Source organism: Megascapheus bottae, chromosome 1 (genome assembly GCF_031878675.1).
Source record: "Megascapheus bottae isolate mThoBot1 chromosome 1, mThoBot2.hap1, whole genome shotgun sequence".
NCBI lineage: Eukaryota > Metazoa > Chordata > Mammalia > Rodentia > Geomyidae > Megascapheus > Megascapheus bottae.
In genome coordinates, this window is record NC_143509.1 from 30717705 (window position 1) to 30739422 (window position 21718).

Consider the following 21718-nt stretch of genomic DNA (forward strand, 5'->3'; position numbering starts at 1 on the left):
GGACAGCCTGGTTCTCACAGGCCTTGGTGCTGAGGTCCACAGAAATAGTCGGCCATTGGAACCCTGAAAACCAGTGGCCGGGATGGGGCGTGGCCCGGCGGGACGGGGCGTGGCCTGGCAAGGCCCGCCCACCGGTACCTGCTGCTCCTGCAGCTGCCGGATGGTGCTGTGTGCCTTCTGCAGGTCCTCCGTGGCCGAGCTGCATTGCTGCCGCACCACCGCCAGCTCCCGCTTGATAACGTAGTTCTCCTCCGCCTCCTGCGCCCGCGTCACCTGCCCCTGAGCACAGGGAGGATGGGGGGAATCATGACCCTCGGCTTCCATCTCAGGCCCTTCCTTGGGCCACTGGGAGAGGGCCCAAAGAGGGGAGAGGAGGGGGAGAGGTGAGGGGGGCACAGCCTCCCAAACTCAGAGCCTGGGATGGGGTGCCTCACCACGGGGGTACAAACAGGAGCAGGACAGCTGGAGGAGCCTGGGGAAGACCCAGCACACGCTCTGACTGCCAGGTTGGCTGCAGGGGACACTCAAGGACTCGGGACACCCGTTGTCATGGGGGCCTTGGTCTCCCTGGGGGCCTTACTTCCCCTCCCCCGTTCTATCATCTTTGCCCCTCCCACCCCCATTCCAGGCTCTGAGCCCATCTGGTGGTGCACAGAAGCTTCCAGATAAAGCCATTCAAGATGAAGCACAGCGGAAGCAGGTGAGCGAGGGGAAGGTTGGCGGGCAGGCATGGCAGGAGCTGCAGTTAGTGTGGGAGTGGCTAGGAGAGTTCTGTGTGTGGACGTGGGTGTGAAGATGTGTGTGTGCAAGCTTAGCATTAGTGCACACACCAGGCCCTGAAATGGGATGCTGTCTGTCCCTGTGTGTGTCAATTCATGCTTGGACACACTCACACACACTGCCTGCCCCCACCCCACCCCCAACCTCACATGCCTCCCTCCACCCCTAGGGAAGAGAATTCTGGGAATTCTGACTCCCAGAATTGGGCCCCCTGCTGCCCCCATGCATGATGCTAGGCCTTCCCTCTCACCCCCAAAATGGCAGCAGCCAGGGAAGGGGCAGTTACTGGCTGTCAAGTGCAGGGATCAAGGAAGGAGACTGGAGAGGGAGAAAAAAGCTACAGTACCTGGATTAGCCTATCAGCCAGAGCAGCGCTCTCCTACCAGGCGGGTGGGCGAAGGGGGATCCCCGAGCAACAGAGGGAGGAGGCAGAGCGGAAGGCGCAGGGACAGGAGGGGGGAGAGACAGACAAGAACCACTTGTCACTAACGCGGTGGACTATTTCTAGAAGCAGGGGAGACAGCAGTGAAGACCAGAAAACCAGCAGAGAGGACCCGGAGGAAGATCAAAGCCAGAGCCAGCTCCATCCTGGAGAGGGGTTTGTTGGTGTGTGTGTGTGTATGTGGGGTGTCACCAGGGTGGCCATACCTACGGGGTGGACACAGGGGGCCACTAGCTGGGAGAACAGCATCAGAAAAATCTCTCTTCATTGTGATCAGAGAAGGCTGGGAACCCTTCCTTCCTTCCTCCCTCCCTCCCTCCCTCCCTTCCTTCCTTCCTTCCTTCCTTCCTTCCTTCCTTCCTTCCTTTCTTTCTTTTTTTCGTGGTACTTGAACTTGAGGCCTTGTGGTTTGCTAAGCAGGCAATCTAGCACTTGAGCCACTTCCCAGCCCCCCCCCTTTTTTTACTTCGGATATCTTTCATATAAGGTCTCTCATGGGAGGATTGAGAGTTAATATGCTTTCTGTGAGCTGGGATGACTTAATGGTGCTACCACTCTTAGCTTTTTTTGAGATGGGGGTGAGTTTCTCACACTTTTTGCTAGGCTGGCCTTGAACCTTGATCCTTTTCATCTCCATTTCTATCAAGTAGCTGAGATTACAGGTGTGAGCCACTCTGCCTGGCAGGAATTTGTTTTACTTTTGGAGGGAGAAGAAAAAATGGAGGCTTTGAGCCAAGTGCCAGTGGCTCACACTCATAATTCCTGATTTCTCAGGAGGCTGAGAGCTGAGGATCACAGTTCAAAACTCACCAGGGCTGATAAATCCTTGAAAATCTTATTTCCAACAGACCAGCTAAGAGCGGGTGCAGAAGTGTGGCTCAAGTGGTAGAGTACCAGTGAGAGCTGGACACCTGGAGGCTAAACTCTAGTATCAGCACAAAAAAGAAAGAGAGAGAGAGAGAGAGAGAGAGAGAGAGAGAGAGAGAGAGAGAGAGAGAGAGAGAGAGAGAAAGAGGAAAGAAAGGAAAAGGGCTTTGGGACAAGAGTTAGGAGTTAAAGGGGTGGCTCAATTGGTAGTGCTAGTCTGTAAGTGGAAGTTATCAGGTCCTGATTTCCTGGACTCAGACGAGAGAGAGAGAGAGAGAGAGAGAGAGAGAGAGAGAGAGAGAGAGAGAGAGAGAGAGAGAGAGAGAGAGAGAGAGAGAGAGAGAGGAAGAGAGGAGGGGGAAACAAGTGACAAGAAAGAAGGGGAGATTCTGGCCTGGGGTCATGGTAAACTATCAGACCCTATCATCATCTTTTTTTTTTTTTTTTTTTTTTTTTTTTTGTGGGTCATGGGGCTTGAACTCTGGGCCAGGGCACTGTCCCTGAGTTCTTCAGCCCTGGAGCTACAGCCTCATTTCCCATTTCCTAGTGATTAATTGGAGATAAGAGTCTCACGGACTTTAGTGCCCAGGCTGTCTTTGAACCGTGATTCTCAGATCTCAGCCTCCCAAGTAGCTAGGATTACAGGCGTGAACCACCGCACCCGGCTCCACTATCGTCTTTAACATGTTGGGGTCCAGCATCAAAGCCATGGCTTCCCACTGCAAATGGTAAAGCTGTCCGTCTTCCTCCAGTCCTTCCTTCCTTTCCAAAGAGAGACTTCCAAATTGTAGGGGGGCTGAACACAGGGCACCTCCATTAGCCAGGTGGCCCTGGCTCCCTTCTACCCCCCTGGGGTCACCATCCCAGGGGACAAAGGTCAGGGGAGTCTCCCCAGACCCCCCAGGGATAAGTAACCCTGATCTCAGTAGGGACTCAGGGGGGTTCAGCCAGGCTTCTCACCCAGCAGACTCAGGGTGGGATTTTGGTCCCAAGCCATGATGGTGACTGAGTCCTGGAGATTCCCAGCCCTTCCCCGCCCCCGAATACCATCCACACCTCTCACCTTCTCCAGAGTCTCAATCCGCTGTTTCAGGAGCCGGTTCTCTGTCCGAAGCCTCTATGGAGGGTAGGGGGGGAAGAGAGCACATTAGAGCTGGTCCCTACTCCTGAAAGCACCTCCCATGTACCTTTCCCCACCCCAACCCCCCGCATTGGGGTGCAGGCTTGTCCTCTCAGGAGCCACATCACCCACAGGAAGCTCTGGGCCAACCTCATGTCCTGTGAGGAAGTGATTTTTGAAGATAGGGCCCATTCTTGCTCAGAAAGAAAGAACTATATTTTCCCCCCTCTTTTTTATGGCCTTGGGATTTGAACCAAGGGTGTTGTGATTGTGCTCCACGCTGCCACTTGAGCCTGTGATGGCTTGATTGAGATTGGGGCTTGCTAACTCCCCCACCCCACCAAGGCTAGCCTCAAACCTCCCAACTTCTTGCTTCCCAACTAGCCAGAAATACTGGCATGAACCACTGGGCTTGGCTTAAAAAAGTATATTAAAAAATCACTCGGCCGGGATTTGGCCTAGTGGTAGAGTGCTTGCCTAGCATGCGCAAAGGCCCGGGTTCAATTCCTCGGTACCACATACATACAAAAAAGCCCAAGTAGTGCTGAGGCTCAAGTGGTAGAGCTCTAGCCTTGAGAAAGTCCAAGGACAGTGCTCAGGCCCTGAGCTCAGGCCCAGGACTGGAAAAAAAAAATAAAAATTTCAGGAAAATTAATGTGTTCTCAAGTGCGTGGGAGAACAGTCCCATGTCATCCTCTGAAGTCTGGTTTTAACTTGCACTTGGGTCTTTTTCAATTTAATTAATTAATTTATTTGGATTTTTTTTTCTTGCTGGGCTTGGGCACTGTCACTGAACTCTTTTATAGCTGAAGGATGGCGCTCCACCACTTGAGCCACAGTGCCACTTCTGGCTTTTTCTGTGATTAACTAGAGATTAGTGCCCAGGCTGACTCTGAACCTCAGTCCTCGGATCTCAGCCTCCTAAATAGCTAGGTCGACAGGCATGAGCCACTGGCACCTGGTGCTTGGGTCTTTCAAAGGAAGAGGCCTTTAGGTTTGGGGGTTGCTGTCAAGACAGTTGCTTTGTTCCCAGCTTCAGAAATTTCCAGAATAAGCTCCTTTCAGAATTCAAGGCCTCCATGCTGAGGAGTAGCATGAGCCAGGAAAGCTCATGACCACATTTCAACCACACTTGGGGGAAAATGTCTTCCTTGTTGGTGCTTATTTTTTGAGCTAGGTTCTCACTATGTGGTCCAGGCTGGCTTTGATTCCTGATCTTCCTGCCTCAGCCTGCCAAACACTGAGATTTCAGGCCTGCTGGCTCCGCCCATTAGGATGTGCTGATGGATTGTGGGTAATGTTCTGTGGTGACATGCCTAGTTCTCCCTTGCATTTGGTTATGAAGAAATAGCTTAGATGAGCAGATGAGTGTGGGACAGGTTTGTTTAACAAGTGCCCCATTTCCTGCCAATTCCAAAATGATTTAAGAATGTACAGGGAATTAGTATATGAAGTTATATGCAAATCCTGAATTATTTTTTTTCTGTATATGATGCTTTGAACACTCCAGTGTCTTATTATTTTTGTTGTGTCCCTGTTGTGGAACTAGCTAACTCCTAGCCAGGAGGCCATGTTTTTTTTTTAAATTTAATTTAGTTTTTTGTGGGTCATGGGGCTTTGAACTCAGCCTGAGTGCTGTCCCTGAGCTCTTCAGCTCAAGGCTACCACCTACCCTTGAGCCAAGCTCCACTCCCCATTTTCTAGAGGTTAATTAGAGATAAGAGTCTTAGGTCCTTTTGTGCTTGGGTGGGCTTTGAACCTTGATCCTCATAACTCAGCCTCCTGAGTGGCTAGGATTATAGGTGTGAGCCTCTGCACCCAGCTTTTAATTTAATTTTTACTTTTTATTTTTGTCAGTCGTGGGGCTTGAACTCAGGGCCTGAGTGCTGTCCCTGAGCTCTTTTGTTCAAGGCTAGTGCTCTACTATTTTAAGCCAAAGCACTACTTCTGGTTTTCTGGTAGTTAATTAGAAATAAAAGTCTCATGGACTTTCCTTCCCAGGCTGGCTTTGAATTGTGATCCTCCTATCTCAGCCTCTTGAATAGCTAGGATTACAAATGTGAGCCATAGCCACGCAGCTCAAGCTGTCTTTGATGTACAAACCAAGCAGCACAGAGCCCAACCACCCTTCTTTATCTAATGTTCACATCACACCAATATTTCGCTTGCCTAAACCACTACCACTCCAGGGCCAGTACTAAAATCTAGGGGACCAGCTAGAGCTGTGGGATTTTTTTTTGTCCTAGGCCTAGGCATTGTTCCTGAGCTCTGCAGCTCAAGGCTACCACCCTACCCCTTGAGCCACAGCTCCACTTCCATTTTTCTAGTGGTTAATTGGAGATAGGAGTCTCACGGTCTTTAGTGCCTGGGCTACTTTGAACTTCAATCCTCAGATCTCAGCCTCCTGAGTAGCTAGGATTACAGGAGTGAGCCACTGTGCCTGGCTGAGGTGTGGGAATTTTAACTATCCACTACAGAGCCGGCCCAAATTTGCCTACACACCAAAAGCCCTGACCTTCACTTTCCACTGACTCTGTCTGGGATAGCCTGCTCCTTCCTCTTGGGGATTTTAATTAATAAAAAATCTTTCAAAGGCACAAAGTGGTTACACTATCCTCCTTTTTTTTTCTTTTTGACAGTCCTGGGGCTTGAACTCGGTCTCAGCATTGTCCTGAGCCTTTCTGTGTTCAAGGCTAGCACTCTACCACTTGAGCCGCAATGCCACTTCCAGCTTTTTCGAGTAGTTTATTGGAGACAAGAGTCTCTTGGACTTTTTGAACCGTGACCCTCAGATCTCAGCCTCCTGAGTAACTAGGATGACAGGCATGAACCATTGGTGCTCTGCTCTCTGTCTTTCTTCAAGTTGCTTTACCGGACTTAAAATCCCTGGTACATTTTGAAACAGGCTATGGGCAAATGATCCAAGGGCAGGACTCTGTGAGAATAGCTCTGTAGAAATGGGCTGAGGCTCAAGTTCAAGTGGTAAGGATCTGCCTAGCAAGATCTTTGAAGCTCTGAGTTCAAACCCTAGTAGAGGTGGGGGGGGGAAGCTTTGAGGCTCCCCAGTCCTTCCCATGGGAAATTTCCAGTCTGGCCTAATGGACCAAGAGTTGGTGGCATGTTTGCCTATGGCTGGTCACCAGAGAATAGCTCTTGAGCAAGAGCACAGGTTTGAGTAGGTATACGCTGCCATTCCTGAGCAACGGAGAAGTCCCAAAACCCAGGACAGGAAAATTTCTGGACTAATAATAATAATAATAATAATAATAATAATAATAATAAAAAAGTCAGGTGCTAGTGGCTCACGCCTGTCATCTTAGCTACTCAGGAGAGAGAGATTTGAGGATTACAGTTCAAAGCCAGGCCAGGCAGAAAAGTCTTATCTCCAATTAACTACTCAAAAACTGGAAGTGGAACTGTGGCTCAAAGGTGGTAGAGTGCTAGCCTGAGCACAAAGAGGCTTGGAGACAAGGCCCAAGGTCTGTGTTCAAGCCTAACAACCAACAAAAATAAATAAATATAAGTGAGGGCCACTGAGGCCTAGAGAAGTGCATTCACAGGCCAGGATCATTCAGCTGGGCCTAACACAGTTGAGATTTGAACCCTGATCTTTTACATTTTGGTTTCAGCCACTGTGTGACACTGTTTCTGATGAGGACACAGTCTTTGTGGGAGTTCCGTCCCTGTCTGTCCCCTGTACTGGACCAGAGACCCAATAAATGCTTAAGCATAGAGGGAACACTCAGGGAACCCAGACATTGGGGAAACCACGGTGGGGGCCCCCACTTTGGTCTATATACCTGGTGTCTGATTCCTGCCTGCCTTGGCACACCTGCCCATCAGGCATGTAATGTTGTGCCCCAGGCCATGTGCACTGGGCCCCTGGGCTTGGAACGTCTCCTGCCTGGCCCTCCCCTACCCCTTTGTATCCAGAGCACTCTGCAGAATCCATGCTATTTTAGTGATTTATTGACGGTCTCTTGGCAACAGCGCATGGGGGCATGAGGGTAGGGACTTTGGCTGTCTTGCTTACTGTTGTGTTGCCAGTGCTGTGCATTTTCTGGCTGGGGTAGGCGCTTCCACACTGGCCTGGCAGGTGAAGGAAGGGGCAGGTGGGCAGAGGATCATGGGAGACTGCGGTGGGTGGCCAAGGATGGCCTGGCCTGCCATACACTGGGCAGGGCTGCCCTCTAGTGGCCAGTTCTGGAGTTGCAAGGGGAGCTTCTAAGGGCACCCATCCCTGTCCCTTATCCCCCAACCCCCAGGCCCAGGGCTCACTTTGATCTCAATCTGCTCCTCCATCTCCTTGCTTTTCATGGCTGCATACTCTTTCTCCAGTCTGCAGGGCGGGTGAGAGGGCTGTGAGGATGCCGCTTAGCCTCAGGGCCTTTCCCCTCCTTGGCACTCACATGCTGGGCACTTACCTCTTCATCTTCTTGGGGTTGTACTTGACCTGGTAGGCCTTGAGGACCAGCTTATCTGGGCAGCTGTCAAACTGGTGGGGGATCACCCTCTGAAAGTACTGTGGGGACACGGGTGGTCAGAGCCACGAGGGCCTCCTGAGCCTTGGCGGTATCCCCTGGCCAATTGTGGCCATTCAGTCTGTGTTTGTGGAATGAATGACTGAAGGTGACAAGCTAGAGATAGGGAGAAGGGAGGACCGGCCTTCTAGGGTGTCTGTGACCCAGGGCTTCAGTGACTAGAGACCATCAGGCCAGGGAGCTTCTAGAAGGGGAAGGCTGTGGGTGTGTGGGAGCTGAGCACAGGGCCCTTCATGGAGGTGTAGTGATTTCTACAAAGGGTTAAGGTAGCCCTCAGTGGACACTGCTCCTGTCCCCCAGCCCAGCTGGCCCCCACTGGCAATTGTAGACAATGGACAGCCGTGTTTGGGGACACAACCATGGCCTTTGTGTATTCTTCTCTCAAAGTGCCAGCTGGAAGCGGCTGGGAGGGGGCAGGGCCCTGGGTGATGGGGAAATGGTGGTGAGAGGCAGTCTGGTCTCTGGGGCAAGCCCAGGCGGGCCAGGAAGGGAGGCTTGCCCCAGACAGCTGGTTCTCTCCCTGCCTGTGCCCTCTCCTGGCCAGGGAGTGGGGTGAGACAGCACCCCAGAGTGTGTGGGTTCAGCCAGAGCTGCTCTTGTCAGGAGGCTTTGAGGCTCTGGATCAGGGTGGGGAGGGAGGAGGGGCCCCCCCGGGGCTCAGCTGGGCTTGGGGCCATTCTCTGTCTCCACTGCGAGTCTGCTGGGCCTTTGACTAGGTATGGGCCTGGTGTCCCTGGTGGGGCGGGGGAGGCCTGTCCTCCCTGCCCTCTTGGCCTACCTGGGACATGCCTTCCATGTCCAGCTGCATCAGCTCTGTCTGGTTCACCTGCAGCAGGGCAAGGCCCACCCGGAACACGATCTCCAATCCCTGCAAAAGGGGGTGGTCAGGCTGTGAGGCTGCAACCCTGCCTCTGTGTCAGGCAGCTCAGACCCTTTCCCCGGGGCCCCAGACCCCAGTCAATGGGTGAGGTGGGGAGCCCTCACCTCGTACATGAAGATGTCAAAGACACGGGTAGCAACAGGCAGAGGGAAGGTGGTGAGGAAGAGCGTGAGGAACCAGGAAGAAGCATACATGGACGTGTGGAAGCTCTGGGAGCGGAAGTGGGTGTTCAGGTCCGGAAGTTGTTCCTGCCAGAAGAGGAGAAGTCCAGCAGGCACAGTGAAGGGGGGCTGGCCACACACACCCTAGGGTGCCAGGTCCCAGCATCCCTGCCCTGTGAGACCCATGAAGCTTCCTTAGCAGGTACTGCAAGTACTAAGTTTGGGGGATGTTGAAGCACCCCAAAACTTTGAGTGGCAATGGGATATGGGCACAGGCAGACATAGTATGTTGGATGCCCCTTCTGGGCAGGTACTGGCCTGACTGCTTGAGTTGCAGTAACTTAGGGCTTTTTGTCAGTCCTGGGATTTGAACTCAGGGCCTAGGTGCTATCCCTGAGCTCTTTCACTCAAGACTAGACCTTGGGAACAGTGCCATTTCTGGTGGTTCATTGGATAAGAGTCTCATGGACTTTTCTGCCCAGACTGGCTTTGAACTACCATCCTCACATTTCAGCCTTCTGAGTAGCTAGGATTATAGGCGTGAGCCACCTGCAATCACCTCATGGTGCTTTCTTGATCACTTCAAAGAGAAGCTTCTGGGCTTTGTGGGTGGGTGGGGGCATTAGGTTACCCACAAGACCACCACCATGAGATCAAGGGGCAGACCCACTGTCCCAGGCAGAGCCTGGCGCAGCTCATGCTGGGGTGGGTGACTTGCCGGCTGCTCTGCCTCACTAGGGTCCCCAGTATGAAGCTCAGTGGCACACTGGGGGTGGTGGCCGTGTGTGGGGGGGGAGTGTACGTGGGAGTGGAATCCTTTTTGGATGGACCTTAACTTCAGACTGCTGGAAACAGGCATCGCTAGGGAAACTGAGGCTGGAGGTATTTGGACCATGGGCTGCATCCTGGTGCCTGGCTGCATCTCTATGCTCTGGGTTTCCACATCTCCCCTGGCCTTGGTCACATTCCTGCACCTCCCCAGCAACACTGTCTCTTTTGGGGCTCAGAGGAGGGTGCTCATTGATCCACGGCCCTTTTGTTACAGGTTTCTGTAGCAGGGTGTGTGTGTGTGTGTGTGAATGAGAATGCAGGCACAGAAACATGGTAGCTGTCTGCCAGCCTGGTGGGGGCTGCTATTTATAAACAGAGCCCGTCTGAGGTTCCCCTTGTAATCAGCAGTGGCAGGCAGATACCACTCACCCTCCCTCCATGACACCCAGAACACAAAAGGGAGGAGTGGGGGTGTCTGATGGCACCAGCCTTGCCCCATGGAAGCCTACGTACCCAGCACTGTGGGAGTAGGGGCAGGAATCTCCTTTCTCGGTGGTGACTTCCACGTGTGATTTCTAAGGCCTGGGCTTCTCATTCCAAGAGATCCCTGGGGATACTGGGGTGCCCCCCATCCCCACCCCCCCTCACCTGCAGCATGTATTCAAACTGGTAAATACAAAGCCCCAGCTCAGCCATGCTGGGCTTAAAGAGCTCCCGCAGTCGGTACTCCTGCATCAGCCGGACAAACACGCAGAAGGCTTCTTCCTCGGGCATCTAGGGGGACAGGTGGGCAGAGGCTCTGAGTGTGGCAAGTGGGGGGGGGAAATGGAGGAGACAGCTGTGTTCATGGCTTTTGGGAGAGTCTCAGTATGCACGCCCCATTTCTGTGCTGCTGACATTTATTGGACATGGACTGTAGCTGGATAAGCCACCAGTCACTTGAGGTGAAATTCCATCAGTCAATGGAAGGAAACAATGGAGCTGGGGCCTGAATCCAGATCTGACTGCCACCACAGCTCCTGCTGTCTCTTTTTCTCCTCATTCTAGTAGGACATTGGTGGTTCAGGCCTGTAATCCTAGCTACTCAGGAGGCTGAGATCTGAGGATCATGGTTTGAAGTCAGCCAAGGCTGAAAAGTCCCCAAAGACTCTTATCTCCAAGTATGCACCCCACCAGAAAAACAAAAACAAAACCAAACGGAAGTGGTACTATTGGCTCCAAGTGGTAAAGCCTTGAGCAAAAGCACTCAGGGACAGTGCTCAGGCCCTCAGTTCAAGCCCCATGACCACCACCACCACCAAAACCCCCAAAACAAAGGGAAAGGGAGTCTAAGGGAGTCTATTCTAAGCCTGGTTTCTCTGAATAACCCCCCAGACCCCCAGAATGCTCAGGTCCCCTCCATATCCAACCCCGCCTCCTCCCCTCTAGTTCTGTCTCTATCCTAGATGGCATGTGCCAGCAAAGTGGCTTTGGAGGACAACTGGGTGAGGAAGGCGGGACCCCGGGCTTGCGTCCACTTCCGGGGGGCGGGGCCACTTACCTGCATGAGGAGCAGGCCCACGATGAAGGCACTACCCTGGCAGTAGCCCACCTCGCGGTCTACCAGGGAATAAGCCTGCAAGGAAACCGTGGGCATGGGGTGTGAGTGCAGACCCTCTCAGGCCCCTGGGGCAGGGGAGGGTGTCAGGAGGGCTCCCCGGGGGCCTTACCTTCATGACATTGAAAAGCACTTCCTGACCCAGGCTGTCCTGGCCCTTGAAGAACTCGTGCTCAGGGTAGGTCCGGGCTATGTCTCTGCGGATGAGCTTCTCGCACGGCGAGGACATCTTGAGCAGCTCCGAGTACTGGTTCTTGACTGGCATGTCGGTGGCAGTACACAGAAGCTGCCACACGATGGCCCGGAAGTGGTGCGGTATGCCCTTGCGGATGAGCTCCTGTCCCAGGCGGGCGGGGGGTAGGCACAGGAGGCAGGGGTTGGGCTGTGTCCCCCAAGGATGCTCAGTGGCCCAGTGACCCCCCCCCCACCCAGCCACCTGTGCCACCCCCTTCCCTGCCTCACTGCCCGGTTTGCTGGCTACTCCCCTGCCACCTTGAGCAGCTTCTCCTTCCGGCGCCGCCATTCCTCCCACTCGTTGGCGATGCGCCCCCAAAGGATCCACGTGTCCTCCTCCAGGTGGCTCAGGTTGGAAGAGGCCGAGGAGCTGGACACGAGCGAGGAGCCGCTGTTCCTCCGAGAGCCGTTCATGGAGCGCATGGACTTGGAGTCGGCTTCCAGGAGCCTGCGTGGGAAGGGCAGGGGTGGAAGGGGGCCCTGGAGGATTCTCTGGGGATGACAGGGCTTTGTGGGGGGCCCAGCCTGTCCTCCTGCAGGGTGGGGGGATGTCACAGCACACTGGGGCTCAGCAACCTTGACTAGTGGCTCCACCTCTCTGAGTGCGGTCTCGCTTCATGGGCCCTGTGTGTCCTTGTCAGTGCTAAGCGCTTGACTGTCTCAATCCTTTCATTCAGTCAACCCCACACACATCTGTTGAGGTGATTTAGACTGGGGGGAGGGGGGCAGACAGCAACCCCTGACTAAAGACAATCAGCTAGAAAGGGGCTCTATTTTTTTAGGGGGAGGGGCTTGAACTCAGGGCCCAGAGCACTGTCCTTGGGCTTTCTCAAGTCTAGCACTCTACCACTTGAGCCACAGCACTGCTTCTGACTTTTTCTGTTTGTGGTACTGAGGAATTGAACACAGGGCTTTGTGCGTGCTAGGCAGGCACTCTACCACTAGGCCACATTCTCAGCTAAAAGGGGCTCTGTTAACTTGTACTAACTTCCCTCCCTCTGTCCCTCCGTCCCTTCTTTTCTTCCTTCTGTCCTTCCATCCCTCCCTTGCTCTCATTCTCAGCAGTAACTGGTGCTTGAACTCAGGACTTTGTTTACAGGACAGGCACTCTACCATTTGGTCTGGCACTCATGATCTTCATAGTCTCCTGAGTGCTGGGATTACAGCATGAACTACCAGGCCTGGCTAACTATCTGCTTGTGATGTTTTGGTAGCTGAGTTCTGCGGATCCTGTAGGGAAGGATGTAGCCAGTCACCTATCCAAGAGTGCACCTTTTTTTTTTCCTTTCTTTTTTTAAATCGATCATGGGGCTTGAATTCAGGGCTTGGGTGCTGTCCCTGAGCTCTTTTGCTCAAGGCTCATGCTCCACCACTTTATGCCACAGCTCCACTTCCTGTTTTCTGGTGGTTCACTGGAGATAAGAGTCTCACAGACTTTCCTGCCCAGGCTGGCTTTGAACCATGATCCTCAGATGTCAGCCTCCTCAGTAACTTGGATGACAGGTGTGAGCCACAAATGGAGGTAAGGAGTATACCTTTTATACGCAAATAAACCCATTCAGAGTCCACTTCCGGCTTCAGACTTTCACATTAGGTTCACGGTCTACCTGCCCATACCTGTCCCCCTAAGGCCAGGTAACAGCAAGGGACAGTTCCTAAACCTAGAGTTTGCTGGAATGACTCAAACTAAGTGAATCATTAGCTGACTTACCCTGCCTCACCCATTCCTTCCATGGAAACCACTGTAAAAATGGCCCACGGTTTCTCTGGTTCCCTCTGCCTCCTGATGGGCCCTGGAGCTTCTTGGCATGGCCCTGGGTGGTGACATGTCTCTTCCCTTTGGGAACTGTGAGTAAGTATCTTTTTGACATGCCTGTAATCCTAGCAACTCAGGAGGCTCAGACCAGGAGGAATGAGGTTCGAGGTCCTCTTGGGCTGAAAAAAAATCTGGGAAACTGAGTGGCAGTGGCTCACATTCGCTATCCTGAAATCTGAGGATCATGGTTCAAAGCCAGCCTGAGCAGGAATGTCCGTAAAATTCTTTTCTCCAGCTAGCCATCAAAAAAGCTATGAGTAGAATTGTGTCTCTTTAGTGGCAGTCAAGATGCCAGGCTTGGACGGGTGCTGGTGGCTCATAGCTATAATTCTAGCTACTCAGGAAGCTGAGATCTGAGGATTGTGGTTCAAAGCCAGCAGGAAAGTTCATGAGATTCTTACCTCCAACGAACCACCAGAAAACCAGAAGTGGCACTGTGGCTCAAAGTGGTAGTGTTAGCTTTGAGTCAAAGAACTCAAGGACAGCACCCAGGTCCTAAGTTTAAGCCCTATAACTGACACACATGTACAAAAAGAAAGAATACTAGCCTTGAGGGGAAAAAAACTAAGGGACAGCACCTAGTTCTTGAGTTCAAGTACTAGTACCAGCGTGCATACAAATCTGAAAGACTCTATCTCTAATTAACCAGCTAAAAGCTGGACTGGAGGGATGCCTCAAGTGGCAGAGAGCCAGAGAAGCAAGCAAACAGCATGAACCTGAGGCCCTGAGTTCAAGTACTGGGCTGGGGATGTGGCTCGGTGGTAGAGGGCTTGCATAGTATGTTCGAGGCCCTGGATTCCATCATACACAAAACAAAACAATCCTGCTACCCCCCTAGACCCAAACTTAAAATCCACCATGAAGGCAAGCCAGGAGGAGGCAGAAAGGGGCATTAACCTCATCCTTCCACAGTGGCTTCAGTGAGTAACAGCCAGGTTCACTTGCCCTCTAGACTCCTGGGTCTCCTCATCTTGAGAAGGGGCTGGGGAGCCCAGGCTGTACCCCCGAGCTCCTACCCTGGCCCCTCCACTTCTTCATACTCACCGGTTCTGCTCTTCAAGCTTGGCCAGCAGCTCCAGCTCATCGGGGCTGAGGTTCTCAGAATCAGAGGTGGGGGAGCAGGTGGGGGCCGACAGGGCCTCCTGAGATGAGGAGTCGGGGCTCAGCGTGGGGCTTGCCATGGTGTGCAGGCTCCTCAGCCGTGGGGTGGGGGGGGGGGCGAATCACAGGTCTGTCTGGAGAGGAGAGAATACATATGGTCAACATGAGGCCAGCTAGGCCTGTCCACTCTTGGGACACTCTTCAATTCTAAGCTTCCTACTTCCAGTTCCCACATGCTCCAGGCCAGCAGACAGCCAATCAGGAGTCTTCTAATTCAGTCTCTGGCTGTGAGAATCTCTGCCAAATGCCCGGATGGGGACAGGAGCAGGGGGGGGGGGGTGGGCGTCTCCGGATGTGAGGGCTAAGGCTCCACTCCATACCAAGTCCCTAACGCAGGGTCTGGGGCAGAACTTTCTGTCACTCAGAGTCCCAAGGACACAGACCACCCAGGCCCCCTGTGGAGGCTCTTAACTGGCAACACTGTCTCATTCCTCTTACTGTGGCCTGGGGAGTTAGTACCCTCATCTAACCTTCCCTACCTCATCTAGCAGAGTGAGCTGCTGGCACTGGCAAAGCAATTATTCTCCACTGTTAATTGTCTGGCACTGGCAAAAGCTGGAATCATTGTTGCCCCTCAGGCTCAGAAGCCAGGGTTGGAAGTGTCACAGTTCCGGGAACCTAAATCTGATCTCAGCCAGGAGGCATCTACCCTGTTCTTCCTGGGGTGACTGCCTGACCCGCCAAGGGGTCAAGATGCTGGCTTCTTCCTTTCTGCCAGTCTAATGGGAGGCAGATAAGCACCAGGTTTAAAAAAAAAAAAAAAAGGCTGGGTACCAGTGGCTCACACCTGTAACCCTAGCTACTCAGGAAGCTGAGAACTGAGGATCACGGTTCAAAGCCAGCCTGGGCACTAAAGTCTATGAGACTCTTATCTCTCCAATTAACCACCAGAAAATAGGAAGTAGTGCTGTGACTCTAAGTGGTAGACCACTAGCCTTGAGCTGAAGAGCTCAGGGACAGTGCCAAGGTCCAGAGTTCAAGCCCCATGACTGACAAACCTCCCCCTGACCCAAATCCACATGAACCTGTGTCTGAACTTGGGCCAGTCACATGGCTTCTCTGATCGCCATAGAATGAAATCTTAGGAGCTCTACCTCAGAGGGAGGCTGTGAAAATTGAGCAGCTTTAGTATATAATGTTAGAAGAGGGCCTGACAGTGTTTGACCACCAGTGTCAGCCATGGCTACTCAGCCAGGATCTCCTGGGGCTCCTGTGATTGGTCAGGGCGTGGGTGGAAAGGGGGGACTCTGACAACTCCCTAGAAGAGGCTTCCTGGGGTCACAAATGCCTCTGAGATATAGGGGTGGGAACAGAGGCTTGGGGATGGCATGTTCTTTTTGCCCAGCCATGAGTTGGCTTGCTGAACTCAGCTAGCACCCAGGATTTAAGATGGGGGGTCCTGGGGTCACGGAGGCAGGAAGAAATCTCTCCATCACGTGGTAACTTCATGCTATCCAGGCCTCTGTGTGTCTTGGACTCCACGTGACCTGGCTCTGATGGCCTCATTGGGCCCCAGGAGAGGGGACACTGGATTTCCTGGACAGCAGTGACAAGATGAGAACAGACTGCTTTGCCTGTGCCTATCCAGCTTCATGTCTCGGGGGGCCTTCCTATAGCTTCCACCCCTAATTCTGGTCCTTCTTCCTGTCTTGCTCACTGAGTATATAGGGCAAGCGAAACCCCCTTTCTTACTTTGTTCCCCTAGGGGACAATGGTCCTATTTCTGCCCCCACCAAAAAGGCTTCAAAGTCTGTGGGTATGGAGGGCTGTATTTTTTTTTTTTTTGGTGAGTTTTGGCTAGCTGGAGAATCACCTAAGTGAAAAGCCTAACTATGAGTTAATTATTGGCGAGAGACTCAGTGGGGGCCCAGATCCGGGGCCTCACAGAGTCAAAGTCTGCAGCCTTCCAGGCCCAGATGGACAGGACTCAGTAAAGAAATGCTGAGCATGAGGTGTTTTCTAAGCAGGTAGAGACCGGGAAGGTGGCTTCAGATCTGGGGGGGTGGGGGGTGGGGAAGAGGTAGTAGAAGTAAGGCTCAAGGCCTCAGAATCCCCATGAGATTGGAGATGCAGTGGGAGCTTGGTAAGAGCTGAGAGAAAGAATGTGTGAGCAGGGATGGTGGTCTGTACCGCTCCATCCCTGTGAGCAGAGCCACAAGCATCTGAGTGTGGGGGACCCACCCTTTCCCCCCCAAAGTGGGAATTTATCATTAAAAAAATGCCCCGAAGCTCAAGGGCCACCCCCTAGTGGAGTTTATGCAGCGATTGAGCACACATTAACATGTATTTCATGCAAAATAAAATGTGGTCAGTACATGGTGATGAAATTTATAGTCTGAACCTTCTAGAACTTTCTCTGGACTTGTCCCCAGACTCTAAACGGAGGCCAGCATCAGAAACCATTCCCTTGAAGACTGCACATGAGTACATGCATACATGCATACACACACACACACACACACACACACACACACACTTCCTGTTCTGTCCAGATCTTGTCACCTTGGCTAGGTCTAGGGCTCAGGCCTGGCTTGCTGCTGTTCTGGCTCTCTCTGCAATGCCACATTTCTCATAGATTTAACTACTTGTCCTCAGCCCTTGTGTGTGTGTGGGGCAGCCTGACAGATGGACAAAAGTAGCCTGGGAAGTGGGCAAGGTCAAAGCCTGGAATTCGCTGCCAATCCTTCCTTGCTGGATGGACACTGAGATGCCCAGAAAGGCTCTGGCCTCTTAAGTGGGGGGGGGGGGCACTTCCAGCCTCTTGACACCCTCAAATCCAACCCTCCACTTCAGCTGCTCCCCAAAGGGGTCCCAAAGGCAGAAGAGTTGCTGCGTTACCGACCATGACTCTGCCAGGCCTCCCCACTGTGGCCACGCCTCCGGAAGCTGAGCGAGGCTGGCAGAGTGGGAAGAGGGTGTGTGTGAGGGGTCATGTGGGGACAGAAAAGTCCAGGTGGCAGGACCCTCCGCAGCCTTTCTCTCTCCCTTTTCTGTGCATTTGCTTTTTCCTTCCTTAAGTCTCTTAGGCCTTTGCCATTTAGCCTCTGGGGTTATCTCAGAGCTTAACTGTGCAAACATCTGCAGGTGATTGCAAAACCTTTACTTCTAGCTTTTCCTGCCTCCCACGGGCTGGAGGAGGTAGCTAACTACTCCTAAGGGTTCCTCTTCACTCCGTGTTCTCCCCATTTGGACAGGAATTGTTCTGCCCTTGTGGAGGATCTGAGAAAAGACCAGGAAACAATCACCTCAGCTTTCTTTCACAGATCCAAGTAAATGCTTGGATTAAAAACCTTGGCAAGGCCGAAGAGGACAGATAATCCCACACAAATGTAAACAGGAGAGCCACAGGTGTGGTGATCCAGTCGCTACTGGGTTCTTCCTAGAGGTCTACCCAAGAATGAAAAGAAAAACAAAACAAAAACAACAACCAGATATGCCAGGCACAGGTGACTCACACCTGGAATCCTAGCTACCTCGGAGGCTGAGATCTGAGGCTAGAAGTTCCAAGCCAGACTGGGCATGAAGGTTCAAACAAACAAACCAGGCAAATCTGTATGTGAATGCTCACAACAGCGCCCTCACAAGAGCCTAATGTGGAAATAAACATCCATCAGGGGATGAACACAGTGGAATATCACTCAGCCATGAAAAGGAACAAAGTACTCATGGACGGACAGGTGCTTGGTGAGAGAAGCCAGGCATAAATGTCACTCTGTTTCCACTTATATGAAATACCCAGGATAGGTGAATCTGTAGAGCTAGAACATTGATTCGTGTTTTCCAAGGGGTGGGCAGGACTGAGCAATGATTGATGGGTGAATTCTGGAACTACGTGAGTGAGAGTTACACCACTCTGTGCTAGACATCGCTAACCTGCAGACCTTAAGAGTGGTTATATTTCATGGCCTATGGATTGTACCTCAGTTAAGAAGCTGACAGGTGAAGTGGACCGCAGAGCGATCACGATGCAGGGAGGGATGGCACTCTGGAAGACGCAGGACAAAATTTCAGCATCCCGGAATCCTTCCCTGTTGGCTGGGCAGGATTTCAGAAAAATGCTTGGCTCACCCCCAACATGGAGGTAGACTCCACCCTCCTGAAGAGGGACAGTCCCTGCTTCCTTCCACAACAGGGGCCATTCCTGGGCCATTCCACCAAACTGAGCCCACCTGTCATGCAGGACCAGCTGGCCCCTTTCTTCCCTGCTGGCCTCTCCTTTCCAGTCCCAAGGCCAGCTGCTGTCTTTTTTTTTTTTTTTTGCCAGTCCTGAGGCTTGAACTCACAGCCTGAGCACTGTCCTTGGGTTTTCTCAAGGCCAGAGTTCTACCACTTGAACCACAGCACCATTTCCAGCTTTTCCTATATATGTGGTACTGAGGAATCAAACCTGGGTCTTCGTGCATACTGGGCGAGCATCCACCACTAGGCCAAGCTCCCGGCCCTAGCTACTGTCTTAATATGCTCCTTTTCAGGGCTTCTTTGTGTGTGTGTGATGGTGCTTGAACTTGGCCTGGCCGCTGTCCCTGAACTCTTTAGCTCAAGGCTACCACCCTACCCATGAGCCACAGCCCCACTTCCCATTTTCTAGAGGTTAATTGGAGATAAGAGTCTCAGGTCCTTTTGTGCTTGAGGCTGGCTTTGAACCTTGATCCTCAGGTCTCAGCCTCCTGAGGAGCTAGGATTACAGGTATGAGTCACTGCACTAGGCTATTTTTTTTTGCCAGGATTGGTGCTTAAACTCAGGGCCTGAACACTGTCCTTAGGCTTTCCTCAAGGCTAGAACTCTACCACTTGAGCCAAAGCACCACTTCCTGCTTTTTCTATGCATGTGGTACTGAGGAATCGAACCTGGGTCTTCGTGCATGCTAGGCAAGCACTTTGCCACCAGACCAAACTCTCAGCCTCTTTTAGGGGCCTCTATTTCTTCTGTTGTTCTGTTCACCATGCCTCTGAAACAGGGGAGAAAATCAACTTAGCCCCAAACTCCGCTGTGTCTCTTAATGGCTAAGTGGAATTCAGGCATCTTCCTAAGATGCAGGGCATCTCAGCCCCACCCCTCTGACATTCAAGCCCTGCATCTTCCTGGCTCCTCCCCTCTAGCATCCTAGTCCTGCCTCCTCCTGTACCTTAGCCCTTCCCATCGGGCATCCCAGACGTGCCCCCTTATGCATCCCAGTCCCACCTCCCCCTGCATCTCAGCCACACTTCCTCCAGATTCCAGCTCCATCTCTTCCTGCATCCCAGCCCTGCCCCCTCTTACATCCCAACTATGCCTCCTTCAGCATTCAAGCCCCGCCCCATCGAGCGTTCCAGCCCCGCCCCCTGCACCTTGGCCCCGCCCCCTGCACCCCAAGCCCCCAGCATGCTCTGCTTACCCCCTGTTATCTCAGACTGGAAAGGGAGCCCCAGGACCTTTGTAAAACATCTGCACTCTGAAATCATTATGCTGACAATCCTCCTCCCTCTACCATCCGTGCTCATTTTTCTGTCTCTTTTCCTTGAAAACACTAACCCCAGCCTGGCCCAACACCTGTTCTATGGCAGTGCCTTCTGTACCTGCCTGTCTGCCTTGTAGGGTTACAAACCTATAATGAATTAACTAATTATACAGACTCTTGCCATATCGCCCAGGCTGGCATCCAGCTCAGATCCTCCTGCCTCTGCCTCTTGAGTACTGGGATCATAATTGTGTACTAACACTCCCAGCGTCATGTGTTGAAGGAAAGGCCTCTCTTAACTTTCTATCCCCAGCTCCTGATGCACTACTTACTTAGCATTCAGTAGGTGCTCAAAAAACATGTTGAATGAAAGAAGACAAACAATTTCCATGCAATTCAGCTAGGTGATGAAGGTCAGTCATGAGGATGCCACGTGCCCGATCTTACTTCTGTGATCGTTTTGCCTTTAAAGCCAGCGCCCTGCCTCTTCTAACCACGAAACCACCAGAAAGATCCAGAGCAGGGGAGGGTACATGCAGTGGCTAGTCCTTCAGTCTGTCAGGATATTAAAGTCAAGGACAGTCTGAAACACCCCTGGTCAGAGCCCTAGAGAGCCTAGGAGGACATATGGGGAAACCTGAGGAAACCACTGATGAATAATAATGTATCAATACTGGTCCACTAATCACAACAAATGTATCAGAGGAATGTTACATTAATTACAGGACACTGGATAGGGGAAACTCGGGATACATGGAAAGTCTATCTTTTAATCTTTGTTTTCCTGTTTTGTGCTTATATTGGGATTGGAACTCAGGGCTTCATACTTGTTCAGTTTCCTTGCTCACATCTGGTGCTCTACCACTTGAGCAACACCTCCAGCCTAGCTTTTTGTTGGTTACTTTGTAGATGGAGTTTCAGGGATTTTTCTACCCAGGCTGGTCTTGAACTGTGATCCTCTAGGCTGCTGCCTTCTGAGTAGCTAAAATTACACGTATGAGCCATTGGCACCTGACTTACTATAATTTTACTTTTTGCCAGTCCTGGGGCTTGAACGCAGGGCCTGGGCACTGTCTGTGGGCACTTTTTGCTAAAGGCTAGCATTCTACCACTTGAGCCACAGCATCACTTTTGGCTTTTTCTGTGTAAGTGGTACCAAGGAATCGAACCCCAGGCTTCCTGATTGTTAGGCAAGCACTCTACCACTAGGCCCCTTTATTTATTTTGCAAAAACATTTTGGTTTTCCTCAAAATGTCTCCCTATGTAACTCTGACTGGCCTGGAATTGCTATGAAATCCTGGCTGGTCTTACACTTTTGATTCAGTTTTGCCTCCTGAGGAATCCAGGTGCTGGGATTACAGGTATATACCATCAGGTGCAGCTTCTCATCATTTTTAGAGGCCAGACTGTAGCTCACTGGTACTGTGCCTGCCTAGCACGTGCTATGCTCTATCTTCATACCACAGAAAGAAACATAAAATAAAGATTCTGCACTGGAGAGGACAAGAAAACTAAAACATGGGACAGGTCCCAGGGTGAGCAAAGTGTGGCTTGCTGGTGTTCCAGCAGGCCACAGAGGAAGGATTCAGGGTGGCTACACCACAGCCTTTGCCCTCAGCCCACCTTCATATAGTAAATATATTAAATATATTTAATATGCATCATATAATATGTATTTATAAAATATAGAACATATAAGATATAAAATGTAATATATAAATATATAAGCTGGGTGTGGTGGCTTGTGCTTGTAATCCTAGCTACTCAGAAGGCTGAGATCTGAGGATTGTAGTTCAAAGCCAGCCCAGGCACTACAAAGCAGTTTTCTTTGTCGGTTGTGGGGCTTGAACTCTGGGCCTGGGCACTGTCCGTGAGCTCTTCACTTCAAGGCTACCACCCTACCCCTTGA

General features: G+C 51.9%; 1 protein-coding gene across 5 annotated transcripts in view; it reads right to left on the reverse strand.

Moving 5' to 3' along the window:
• The window catches only part of Evi5l (ecotropic viral integration site 5 like), a 33561-nt gene that overhangs the window by 4601 nt on the left and 7242 nt on the right, over nt 1-21718 (reverse strand). For 2 of the 5 annotated variants that reach the window (XM_090341704.1, XM_090341694.1), the window contains exons 2-13: nt 14254-14444; nt 11652-11841; nt 11272-11496; nt 11103-11177; nt 10211-10336; nt 8735-8878; nt 8529-8618; nt 7634-7731; nt 7488-7548; nt 3153-3206; nt 1127-1159; nt 139-279 (exon numbers count right to left, since the gene is read on the reverse strand). In XM_090341704.1, coding sequence (XP_090197830.1) covers nt 139-279; nt 1127-1159; nt 3153-3206; nt 7488-7548; nt 7634-7731; nt 8529-8618; nt 8735-8878; nt 10211-10336; nt 11103-11177; nt 11272-11496; nt 11652-11841; nt 14254-14390 — 1374 coding nt within the window. In that variant the 5' untranslated portion in view covers nt 14391-14444. Of the gene's footprint in view, nt 1-138; nt 280-1126; nt 1160-3152; nt 3207-7487; nt 7549-7633; nt 7732-8528; nt 8619-8734; nt 8879-10210; nt 10337-11102; nt 11178-11271; nt 11497-11651; nt 11842-14253; nt 14445-18289; nt 18406-21718 lie in introns of all 5 variants that reach the window. The other 3 variants (XM_090341708.1, XM_090341707.1, XM_090341700.1) reach the window with 2 other exon arrangements.